The following is a 13,289-nucleotide window of genomic DNA, read 5'->3' on the forward strand; positions in this document are numbered from 1 at the left end:
AGCTGGCTTTGAACCTGCAATCCTTCTGCCTCAGCCTTCTGAGCTGCTGGGATTCCAGGTGTGAGCCACCACTCCCGACTTATTTATTTATTTATATGTGGTGCTGAGGATCGAACCTAGTGCCTCACATAGGCTAGGAAGCACTGGACCACTGAGCTACAACCTCAGCCCCCTATATCTCTGCTTTTAAGTTGATGTTTATTGTGTTAGCATCTGGGTGGGGCTCCTTTTTTGTTCTGTTGTTTAATCCTCAGGATACCTTCTAGGAAATAGGAATCACTGTTCTCATCCATTTCACAGAAACTGAAGTCCAGCAAGGTTAGGTCAGTTACCCAAGCTCTTCTAGATAAGTAGACTGGAAAGCCAATTAAACCTAGGAGTGTCTAAGCACTCCATGACAGTGCCTCTCAGGGAATCTCTACAAAAATCCTGGGTGAGCTATCAGTGCAGAATAGACAAAGGGACAGATCTTTCCTACATGGATCCTTTTACCAGACATGTTAAGTCAGATGTCTGTCTGTCCATGTGTATTTGAAATTTCAAATAAATGCACAGATATATGCATAGAGAAGTAAATCAGAATGCTCTTTCAAAACTCATTTGAGAGAGAGAGAGTGTGTGTGTGTGTGTGTGTGTGTGTGGTGCTGGGGATTACACTTAGGGCCTTGTGCATTTAGAAAGAAATAACCTTTAGGCCGAAAATTAACTAAATATTAGTTTAATTTTGATTCACAGACTTCAGGGCAGTGAAAGAATACTCATCTGGAAGTTGGGAGTTTACAGAAGTAAACCAGGGCATGGTAATAAAATGTAATAGGGATCTGGGTTAGATCCCCAGACCACGAAACAAAACAAGGGAATAAAGTCTAACCAAGTGGTCCAGTTCTCCAAGAAGGTGATCCTTAAACTAGGTCACTCCCAACCCTAAACCTCCTGCCTCTGCCTACTGGTTAGAACTACCAAAGGCAACCAAAACAGCTGACAGCAAGGAGGGCTAAAGCCAGAGACAGACAGTACTGACCTGCCTCTAGGTTCTCCTGTGTGATATTTTTTTTTTTTTTTTTTTGTACCAGGGTTTGAACTTAGGGGTTCTTAACCACTGAGCCACATCTCGCAGATCTTTTTTTGCGTTTTATTTAGAGACAGGGTTTCCTTGGGTTGCTTAGCATCTCGCTAAGCTGCTGAGGCTGGCTTTGAACTCTTGATCCTCCTGCCTCAGCCTCCCGAGCCGCTGGGATTACAGGCATGCTCCCCGCCACCCTTGGGCCTTCTTTTTCTTTTTTTTTTAAAGGTTCAAGAATAAAGCATTCTTAAAACCACACATTCCAAAAAAGAATAATAAAAAGAAGCCCATGTGCGACACCCGATAGAGAGGATCCCCGGGAACGACCACAAGCTTCTGCACCTGGTTTTTCCCCACTTACTACGCTGGGGACGCCATGTCCCTGCGTAAGAATGACTGACGTCGCCCTTTCGATGGCTGTGGAGGAGTCACGTTATCATACATTTTACTTGGATATCCATGTAGATATTCTACTAAAAATATAGTGTATATAAAGGAAAATTATTTAGCTCACGGTTCTGAAGCCTGAAAGGCCAAGACAGGATCTCTGCAATCTGCCTGGGCCTCCTGCCCTGAGGAAAACGCGGAAACACAAACTACGCATGCGGAGGAGAGAAGCTGGGGCGGCTCGCTTTATAACCGCCTGCTCTCGTAACTGACGCAGTCTCGCGAGAACTGCGGGAATTCCCTCTCACAGGCCCAGGCACTAAAATTCTCACCACTTCTCCATAGCCACACCCTGGGAAATTTTTTCTCTTCCTTCCTAGTTTCCTTTTTTTTTTTTTTTTTTTTTTTTTTTGGTGATACAGGGAGTTGAATTCAGTGGTGCTTTTTCACTGAACTACATCCCCTGACTTTTTTTTTTTTTTTTGACACAGGGTCCTCTTAAGTTCCCCGGGCTTACCTCTAACTTGCCATGGGAGGGAAATTTCGATATGAGTTTGGATGGATTGAACCATATTCAAGACATGGCCTGTATATATCTAGAGATCTATGAAATATCTATGGGATATACATATTTCTTTATAATGTATAATATCAATATAGATGCATGTAAATTTATTACATATTATATGTAATAGGTACGTGCATAGGCCTAAATGTAAGTGTGAATCTGTATGCTATCTGTGTTATAAATATTTAAATAACATGGAAGTGTAAATATGTGTGTAATATGATATTTATATTATAGCCATATAAGAGATGTATAGGTATAAACATAGATTTAGGTAAATCTATATAATATTCTATAGATACTCTGAATTTCATATATACTGTGCTTACATATGTATGTAATAATGTCTATAGATAGACTTTTTTTTGCCCTGCAGTGCTGGGGATGGAATCCACAGCCTTGTGCTTGCTAGGCAGTTGTTCTACCAGTGAGCTCCTAGAGATACCTTTCACATCAGGTTACATGTTAATTATCTATTGCAACATAGCAAGTTACTCCAAAATTAGTGCTTTAAAACAACACAGTACAGTCAGGTGCAGTGGTGCACATTGCCAATTCCAGCCCAGCAACTCTGGAGACCGAGGCAGGAGGATGGCACGTTTGAGGCCAGCCTGAGCAACTTAGTGAGTCCCTATCTCAAAAAAAAAAAAAGACTGGGGGTGTAGCTCAGTGATAAGGCACCCTTGGGTTCAATCCCCAATACCAAACAAACAACAACAAAAATAAACAGTATTATTTCCTAGTTTCGGTAGGTCGGAAATTTGGAGGCAACATTACTAAATGGTTGTAGCACAGGGCCTTTCACCAACTTGCTGTCAAAATGTTGTCATGGGAAAAAAAAAAAAGGATTTACAAGACTGAGGACATAGCTCTGTACTAGAGCACTTGCCTAAGGCCCTGAGTTCAATTCCCAGCACTGCAAAAACCATATCTGCGGGTGCTGTAGGAATAGGAAGACTTGGCTGGGGTTGAAGGACTTTACTTAACTGATTGTATGGAGCTGGCCCTCAGATTGCTTCAGCGACCTCATGACAAGCAGCTGACCTCCTCTGCAACAAGAGATGCAGGAATGAGCAGTCAGAAGGCACAGCGCCCCTTTCGTGACCTAGGCTCAGAAACCACTCCCCATCCCCTTCACTTGTCCTATTTGGTAGAAACAAGTCACTAAATGTCTACTGCACACTGCCGAGGAAAAGCATCAGGCCTCACCTTCCAAAGGGAGCGTCACTGAATTTGAGATGACGTTTTCAGACTAGTGCCAGTTCTTTTTTCTTTTCTCTATAATATAAAGTGAGGATGCACTGGACATCCTTGAACTATGTGCATGTGTGTTAGTATTTCCTCAGGATCCTAAGGACTTGGCATTTTAAATCTCAATAGATTCCTTTCTATAACCTTTTAAAGTGTGGAAAAGCAGCCCTTTTATCCAGGCCAGATGATGAACCAGGCCATGATTTTTCTTTTCTCTTCTCTTCTCTTCCTTTTTGGTGCTGGGAATGGAACTGAGGCTTCATGTATGCTAAGCACTTGCTCCACCAGCGAGCTATGCCTGTTTTCCTAGGTCGGGATTCTCTGCATACCAGTTGAATATGAAGATTGTGTCCGTGTCTGGAGGGGCTGAGACTGCATCATACTGCAAGCATGACAGTGACATCCCTTATCCTCAAAGAGTTCTAACTCTGGACTGGGAGATACATAAGTAAACTTTTCTACATAGTGCAGTAGGGTGAGAAAAGAGTATATTTAGAGGTCATGGGAGTTCCTAACCCAGTTTTTTTGTTTGTTTGTTTGGTTGGTATTTTTAAAGCAGTTTATCATCCATGTTGACCTGAACAAATAATGGGGATTAACTGAGCAAAGGGGTGGATTTGGGAAGGGATATTGCCTACAGAAGGGACCATGGTGGGGTTCAAGGTTGTAAAACTTTGACGGGATGCAGTATCAGGACTAGTGACACTGCACTTTCTGTGCAGTTCTGTGCAAGAAAGGGCCTTCCTTTATGTTGTCATCAAGTTGAGAGTGTTGAGGCCTGGTGAGAATGGGTGAAATCGTGAAATCTTGTGACCTCCAGGCAACTCTCTCTTGCCGGTAGAGGAAGTTTCCATCTGGTAACTTAGGACTGCAGATGGACATGTCGGAGAGGAACTGAGATGGGTGGAGGGAACACTGGCCACAGATTCATGGCCTGGAAAAGTTGTACTGGGCATGTCCTTTCTGTTTCTTTTGGGCTGTGGGTCATCTTCATTTGAGAATGGCTCTGAATCTTGGTGTGGACTTAGGTAGAAATCACAATTCTTCATTTTGACCAAGGATAAACCACAATGGGTCCCAAGATCTTGACTTCACAGAGCTTCCCCTAAAGACTTCTTTTTCCCAAATGGTCCATGGTTCATAACAGTGTGTGTGTGTGTGTATGTGTGTGTGTGTTTCTGGGACTGGAACCCAGGACCTCATATATACTAGGCCAGTGATCTACCACTGAAGTATATCCCCAGTCCACAAGTTCAGAAAAAAAGGTTTTTTTCAAAGTATTTCAAACATGTAGTTGGTTGAATCTGTGGTTGAGGAATCTGTAGATTTGAAAGGCCAACTGTGCTGTTGATTTGTGAATGTTTGCCTGAATTTCAGTTCAAAAATAACTATAACTATATATATGTATAATTATATATATATACATATATATATATGTATATATATGTATATATTTTGGTATGGGGTGTTAAACACAGGAGAACTCTACCACTGAGCACTCTGATCCTTTTTTTAATTTTTAAATTTGAGTATTGCTAAGGTGCCCAGGCTGGCCTCAAATTTGTGATCCTCCTGCCTCAGCATCCCGTAGCTAGGGTCATACGTGTGTGCCACCACACAGGGCTCATAAACTTTCTAAATCAAAGGTACATGCAGTCAGTGGCATTTGGATCTCTTTTCTAAGATACAAACATCATATACTTGGGGAAATTTTTGTTTAAAAATTCAAGTTTTCACTTTCCTATGGAAGTTTTCTTATTACATTTTTTGTTTCTATCTTGGTTCCTTTTTTTTTTTTAATCTGATCTTAAGATACTTGATTATCTTCATTACTAGAGAAAAGAGAAAATAACTAAAAGCAGGAAGTTTTTTTTTTTTTTTCCAGAATTTCTCTGAGTTTCATTCCCAGTTTAGATTTTTAATAAACCAAATTATTTTATTTAATTTTTGGTATCAGGGATTGAACCCCAGGATAGGTAACCCCTGAGCCACATCCCCAGCCCATCTTATATTTTATTTAGAGACAGGGTCTTGCTAGGTTGCTTAGAACCTCACTAAATTGCCTGGCCTCAAACTTGGGATCCTCCTGCCTCAGCCTCCCAAGCTGCTGGGATTACAGGCTTGCACCACCGCAGCCAGCTAATTTCTTTATTACTGTGTACAGAAGTTCTTTTGTATTTTGTTCCCACCTCTCAGTGGGTCTGTACTTCGAATTCAACAACCAGGGCATCAGAGCCTCCGACGTGATTGACAAGTCTTTCTTTTTAGTTTATTCTTCGAATCCTCCATGCTTCTTTGGGTTTTGATATTCATTTGTTACTCCTGTTACCTGGGACTCGGTGATGGAGGGGATTACTTTTCTGCTGCATTCTTTGGTTGGCAGGAAATAGATACAGGAAACTCGGTCGGTTTCTGGTTCTAGTACTGAGCAACTTTCTTCCCCTTTTCTTCTCTCACAGTGGAAGCCAAGTGTGGGAGGAATGAGTTCCAGTGCCTGGATGGGAACTGCATCTCCTACAAGTGGGTCTGTGACGGCAGCCCTGAGTGCCAGGACGGCTCCGACGAGTCCCAGGAAACGTGCAGTGAGTTTCCCTTTTTTTTTTTTTTTTTTTTGCGATGCTGGGGATCGAACCCAGGACCTTGTGCATGTGAGGCAAGCACTCTACCAACTGAGCTCTCTCCCCAGGCCGCGTCTACCCCTTTTTTGTGTGGTGCTGGGGATGGAAACCGGGCACTTGCCCAGGCCAGGCAAGTGCTCCACCACTGAGCACATCCCAGCCCCTCCTGGCCCTTTTCAATAATGACCCATACAAAAGTGACCAAGTAAATGAATGAACCCCAAATTAGGAGGTGGGGAGAGAAGATGTTCCAGGTTGAGCATCCCTAATCCAAAAATCTATGACTTGAAATCCTTCAGAATCCAAAACTTTATTATTATTATTATTATTTGGTACTGGGGATTAAACCCAGGGTTGCTTTACCCTGAGCTAAATCCCCACCCCTTCTTAATTTTTTTATCTGGAAGCAGGATCTCACTAAGTTACTTAGGGCTTCACTGGATTGCTGAGACTAATATTGAATTTGTGATCCTCCCACTTCCGTTGGTAGGATTACAGGTGTGTGCCACGGCACCCTGCAGAATCCAAACCTTTTTGGGTGCTGATATGATAAGTGGAAATTTCCCCACCTGATCTCGCGTGAGCAGGGGGGGTCACAGTCAAAACACAGGTGCTCTAAAGAGCATATAGAATTACCCTCAGGCCGTGCATGGAAGGTGTACATGGAAGCATCAGTGGATTTCCTGTTTGGGTTTGGGTCCCCCCTACAAGCTCTCATTTTTTATATATGCAAATATTCCAAAACCCCAATCCTGAAACTCTTCTGATTCCAAGCATTTGCATTTCAGATAAAGGGCACGCCACCTGTCCTGGAATTTCCCTTCTTTTTTTCTTTTTTGTACTTGCCCGGTGCCAGGATGAAACCCCGGGGCCTATGCCTGCTAACTAAGCACGTGCTTTCCCACTGAACGGCACCTCCAGCCCATCTGGCTGTATTTTTATTGAGGTAAATTTCCCATAATGTGGGGATGGGGTTGTGGCTCAGCAGCAGAGTGCTTGCCTAGCACGTGTGAGGCACTGGGTTGGATCCTCAGCACCACATAGAAATAAATATATAAAATAAAAGTATTGAGTCCACCTACAACTTTGAATTTCCCCTAACATAAAATGAACAGTTCAGAAGCGTTAATGCATTCACAGTGCTGTGCAGCCATGACCTCTAGCTCACCCAGTGTCTAATTTTTAACAAATGCCCTTAAATGCCCTTCATTTTGACCTCTTAAGGTAGGATTGGCATCCTCTTTCTGAAAAGCTCTGGAGTTTTACAAAGATGGGCCTGGTGGGGCTGGGCTGTGGATCAGTGGGGGAGCTCTTGCCTGGCATGTGTGAGGCCCTGGGTTCAATACTCAGCACTGCATAAAAATAAGTAAAAGAAAAAGATCCCTTACATCTAGAAAAAAATTTGAAGAAAAAAAAAAAGAAGATGACTGGTGAGACCAAGTGATCTTTGAGTTAAGAATCTTTTCTCTCCTGTAGTGTCTGTCACCTGCAAATCAGGGGACTTCAGCTGTGGGGGCCGGATCAACCGCTGCATTCCTAACTTCTGGAGATGCGATGGCCAAGTGGACTGTGAGAACGGCTCAGACGAGCAAAGCTGCCGTGAGTGTGTCCCTGTAGCTGGCCAGCCCTAGACCATCTGTGAGTGACAGGCCCGACCTGAGCCCAGGAACCCACCAGGCCCTGGGAGTGGACAGGCATTGTTCCCCAGGTGACCCCGGCTGCTCCTTGCTGGGCTCTATCCCACCTCTCAAATGCCACCATGATGAGGAAGCATTGCAGTGGAGGGGATGGTGCCTCCCCTAGTGTCACCATACGCTCTCAGGCTGTTTTGTTTGTTTGTTTGTTTTGGGGGGATCAGGGACTGAACTCAGGGTTTCTTAACCATTGAGCCACATCCCCAGTCTTTTCTTGTATTTTATTTAGAGTCAGGGTCTCACTGAGTTACTTAGGTCCTTGCTAAGTGACTGAGGATGGCTTTGAACTCGAGATCCTCCTGCCTCAGCCTCCTGAGCCCCTGGCATTACAGGTGTGTGCCACTGTGCCCGGCTTCAGGCTATTCTTGGTGAGGGCCTGCCATCTGGCACATGCAGCAGTGAGCCACTGTGACCCTGCCAGCCACCCTGTGAGGCTGAGCTCACAGTTATATGTAACAGGATACTTCACATTATGAAATAATATCATCTGTAACAAAATAATATAAATATTATGTTAATATATTTTTAATGTTTATTTCACAAAATATAAAATCATGTAATAAAATTTATATACATTTATATAATAAATTATTAAATAATATATAATAATATGAGAATTTTAATATATAATGATATGAGACTTCTAATATATCATAAGAATATAATAATATGAAATAATAAAAATTCTAAAAAGGTACTGAAGGAATTTAAAGCTTGCAGGGGCTGGCCTGCAACTAGTGGCAGATCCCTGTCCCGCAGCACCTGAGCCCTCAGCTGGGTCTCCTCCAGCCACAGGAGCACAGACCAGAAACAAAACTCACCGGTTATTTCTGGAATTTGCCATTTAATATTTGTAGACTGAGGTTCACTACTGGCAACCGAAACTGCGGGTTGGGGGAACAGCTGTTGTCTTTTTTATTTTTTGTCGTCTGGTGCCTGGGATCAAACCCAGAGCTGCTCACAATGCCATGAGGCTTGTTGGGTGAGGACGCTGAGGCAGAGGCGATGTTGGGGCCTGCGCTCACCACCCCATGCCCCTCCAGGTCCCTGCAAGGCAGTGTCCCCGACTGTAGAACAGGCTGGTGTTGGGACACGGTGGCCTCCCCGGTGACAGGGTGGTCTCCCCCCGTGGGTCTCCGCAGCCGCCAAGACCTGCTCGCAGGACGAGTTTCGTTGCCACGATGGGAAGTGCATCTCTCAGCATTTTGTCTGTGACGGGGACCGCGACTGCCTGGACGGCTCGGATGAGGGCTCCTGCCCAGTGACCACATGCGGCCCCGCCAGTTTCCGCTGCAACAGCTCCACCTGCATCCCTGAGCTGTGGGCCTGCGATGGCGACCCCGACTGCGAGGACGGCTCCGACGAGTGGCCGCGGCGCTGCGGGGGCCGGGACACTTCCAGCCCCCAGCGGGACTCTGGCCCCTGCTCCTCCCTCGAGTTCCACTGTCCCAGCAGTGGCGAGTGTATCCACAGCAGCTGGCGTTGTGACGGTGGCCCCGATTGCAAGGACAAGTCCGACGAGGAGAACTGCAGTATGTGTGGGGCCGGGGGGTCTTGTCACTGTCCCCTAGCTGGGGGTCTACTGGTAGCTCTGGGAGCTTAATAATTTTGAATTGCCCAGCAAGAAAGTTGGTTCTGTTTCTTTTTTTGTTTTGGTGGCACTGGGGTGTGACCCAGGGCTTTGCCGGACCAGGTAAGCACTTTATGTCTGAGCTACCTGCCCAGCCCAAGTTGGCTCTGTTTTTTGTTTGTTTAGTGATCATTCTCATCCCATTAAGGAGAAAGCAGCCCCAGAACACACTTGTCTTTAATGTCTAATTTTTTTTTTTTTTTTTGGCAATACTGAGGGTTAAATTCCAGGGGCAGCTTTGTCACTAAACTACATCTCCACCCTTTTTTATTCTTATTTATTTGTTTATTCTTAATTTTGTTGGTACTCAGGATTGACCTCAGGGGCACTTAACCACTGAGCCACATCCCCAACCCTATTTTGTATCTTATTTAGAGACAACGTCTCACTGAGTTGCTTAAGGCCTCACTAAGTTGCTGAGGCTGTCTTTAGACTCACAATCTTCCTACATCAACCTCCTGAGCCAGTGGGATTACAGGTGTGTGCCACTGGGCCCAGCCTTTTTCTTTTCTTTTCTTTTCTTTTTTTTTAAAAAACAGGGTCTCACTAAGCTTCTGGAATTTCAGACTTGTGATCATCCTGCCTCAGCCTCCTATTCTTTTTGTGACAAGGAGAGCATACTAGTTCATTTGGTATTACTATAACAAAATGCCTGAGGCTGGGGACTTAAATAAAAGAGGTTTATTTAACTCTGTTCTGGGGGCTCAAGGACATTGGCATCAGCTTAGTGGATGGCATCACAGTGTAGGGAGTGCATATAAGAGGGAGAGATTATTGGTGAGACCAGAAGTCAGAGACAAAGAAGAAGTCAGTAATGGTCTCTCACTAGGCTCCAGCTCTTAAAGGTTCCACCACCACCTTTTAATGTCTGCATACTGGGTACCAAGCTCCCAAGACAGTAACCCTTGGGAGACAAACCGCATGCAGAGCATTGCAGGAAGCAAGCTACAATTTGCAGTATTATTGATCCAGAAAGGATCCTGGGCTTCAGGCCTGGTTGGTAACACCTAAGCTTTGTGACCTTTGGCTGAGCACTTGAATTCACTAGGCAGTGGTTGCCCCTGATAGTGTCGGGCCACAGCATTGATCTTTGTAGACTTTGATTAGATTCCAGGGCACCAAGGACAACTTTCTGCAGTGGTAGCAAGGTCCCACAGCCCTGCATGGCCAGTATGGCAAGGTCACCTGATGACCAGGATCTTGAACTTTAATGAATTTTTCCCCCCCTTTTGGCAGTGCTGGGAATTGAACCCAGGGCCTTGATGCTTGCAAGGCAAGCACTCTATCAACTGGGTTATATCCCCAGCCCTCAGCTTTACTGAATTTATGTAATTAAAAGTTAAATAGCTACACATGGTCAGTGGTTTGTGTGTTGGAGAGAGTTCAGATAAAAAACGTGAGTCTGGATCTAGCCCAGTGTTTGGGTTCCTTAAACATATTGATTTAGCTGCACTGTTCATCCAGGTGATTTTGTTTTTCTGGGGCTTTTGGTATCTGTGCCCAGATGCACAGCAGTGTTCAGAGTTGAAAACACCGTATGGGTGGAACTGGGCTGTTGCATTTTGTTTTGTCGGTGCTGAGGATTGAACCCAGGGCTTTGTGCCTACTAAGTGAGTGTTCTACCACTAGCTACACCCCTAGACCTACGCTGGTTTTTTAAAGTCACATTTTACAAAACGGCAAATGGCATTCTATGATTTGTTGTAAACCTTGACTGAAACTCATTTGCCCCCCATGATTCATGAGCAGGCTTCCTCCAGCACTCTTTACAGATGAGGAAATCTAGGCATAGAATGATCTTGGAACCTTACCAAGAATTCAGACTGTGAAAGCCAAAATCCCCTATTGTTCTACCATTTCAACCATCATGAAGTTTATGCTCTGATATAGGCACATCCAGCCTTGCTTTTTGTTTTTTTGTTTTTTTTTTTTTTCCTTTTTTTTTGGTGCTGGGGATTGAATCCAGGGCCTTGTGCTTATAAGGCAAGCACTCTACCGACTGAGCTATCTCCCCAGCCCTGTTTTTTTCTTAATGCAAAGATATACCATGGGTTAAAAATGAGAGTAGTGGCTGGGTACACTGGTGAATGCCTGTAATCCCAGCTACATAGGAGGCTGACACGGGAGGATCCCAAGTTTGAGGCCAGCCTCAAATAAAAGGTGGTAGAGCACTTGCCTAGCATGTGCAAGGCTTGGATTCAGACCCCAGTATCTCCCCCGAAAAAGTTTAATTTATAAATTTTACAGAGGAAAAGGTTAACAACAATAGCTAATAATAGAATAATTATAATACTGTAAGAAAATCGTCACCATCACCATTCTAGTGGGACCATTATTCAGGAAAATAAGAATTACCTGAACAAGAACACTGCTACACCATGACAGTTGATCTTGTAACCAAGGTAGCTATGTAGAAACCCACCGGACTGGTAGCATATACAGCATGGATACGCTGGAAGAAAAGGATGATTCGCATCCTGGGCTAGATGGCATGGGACGGCGCAGGGTGTCATCATGATACCCAGGGCACAATTTAAAACTCAAGCATCGTTTATTTGTGTGATTTTCCATTGATACTTTGAGACTGCAGCTGAGAGCTGGGGAGATAGCTCAGTGGGTAGAGTGCCTGCCCCGCAAGCACAAGGCCCTGGGTTCAATCCCCAGCACCGCAAAAAAAAAAAAAAAAAAGAAAGAAAAGAGACTGCAGCTGAATATGTGGCTGAAACTGGAAAGTAAAACTGAGGATCAAGGCAGACGACTGTGATTCTTTTTCTCCAAGTTGCCCCTCCTTGGAAAATCAACACGATTTTCTTTTCCAGCTGTGGCTACCTGCCGTCCTGACGAATTCCAGTGCTCAGATGGGACCTGCATCCATGGCAGCCGGCAGTGTGACAAGGAGCATGACTGTAAAGACATGAGTGATGAAGTCGGCTGCGTCAACGGTGAGCTGCGCCCTGGTTTCTGCTAGCATCTGTCGGTGCCTTGCTGTTTGTGAATATTGCATAATGTTGGGGGACAGTGGGTCTCAGATGAAGGAGGGCACCTGCCTGGTCCCTGCACTAGCTGTGGGTTCTCGGGCAAGTGACCCTCATTTCCGCTGAACTGGAAAACGTGCCCCGACTTCAGGACCCTGAGGTCTGATGCCATCGTGCACAGAGCTCTGGCTCTGCGGTCGGTCGTAGTTGCACTTTAAGAGCCAATTTCACTCGCAAAGCCCTTCCCTGAATCTGCCAGGCGGCTCCCCCCCCCCCCCCCCCCCCCCGCCCCCGGGAACGCCCTTAGGAGACATGCGTGCCCTGCACTAGGAACCCGGGCCCCGCGGTGTGCACCACCGAGCAAGAACTGGGTCAGCCCAACGGTTCTCAGCATAGGATTCATTTTTTTAGAAAAATTTATCTGTGGCAAAATCCACATCCTACATAATTAGCATCTCAGGTTTGTCTTTGTTTTGTTGTGCTGCAGATTGAACGTAGGGCCGTGGCACATGCTAAGCAGGCACGTAGGTACTTTGAACTGTGCGGTCCAGTGACGTTGAACACAATTCACACTGTTGTGTGGCCATCATCACTGTCCATCTCCAATGCTCTTCATCTTGCAAAACTGAAACTCTGTCCCCATTAAACGCTAACTCCCCATCCTCCTCCCCTAGTCCCTGACACCCGCCATTCTGCTGTCTGTCTCTGTGGATCCGATGACTTTATGGACCCCCTGTGAGTGGAATTGTGTAGTATTTGTTCTTTTGTGACTGGCTTATTTCACTGAGCATGTCTTCAGGATCCATCCATGTTCTAGCCTGTGTCTAGATTTCCTTTTTTAAGGCCAAATAATATTCCACCCATCATGTGGAGGAATTCTGTTGCATTTGTCCCTTGATGAATCCTTGGGTTGCTCCCATCTTTTGGCTATGGAAGAATGCTACTGTGAATGTAGGGGGACAGAATGACTTTAACCTGGCGGGACAGCCACATGGTAGAATATGCAGCCAGGAAATGAGACTTCGGCCACCAGCATTCACACAGGAGAACCTTATAACCTTAATGTTAGGAGAAGAAGCAAGTTGCAGATTATGAGGAGTCAT

At 45.0% G+C, this 13,289-nt stretch overlaps 1 protein-coding gene across 1 annotated transcript in view; it reads left to right on the forward strand.

The window, feature by feature from the left end:
* Ldlr (low density lipoprotein receptor) overlaps positions 1-13,289 on the forward strand; it is a 36,952-nt gene that overhangs the window by 5,303 nt on the left and 18,360 nt on the right. The window contains exons 2-5 of the mRNA XM_047531720.1: positions 5,729-5,851; positions 7,364-7,486; positions 8,724-9,113; positions 12,031-12,153. Of these exons, the coding sequence (XP_047387676.1) occupies positions 5,729-5,851; positions 7,364-7,486; positions 8,724-9,113; positions 12,031-12,153 (759 nt within the window). The remainder of the gene's footprint in view (positions 1-5,728; positions 5,852-7,363; positions 7,487-8,723; positions 9,114-12,030; positions 12,154-13,289) is intronic.

Source organism: Sciurus carolinensis, chromosome 17 (assembly GCF_902686445.1).
Source record: "Sciurus carolinensis chromosome 17, mSciCar1.2, whole genome shotgun sequence".
Lineage (NCBI taxonomy): Eukaryota > Metazoa > Chordata > Mammalia > Rodentia > Sciuridae > Sciurus > Sciurus carolinensis.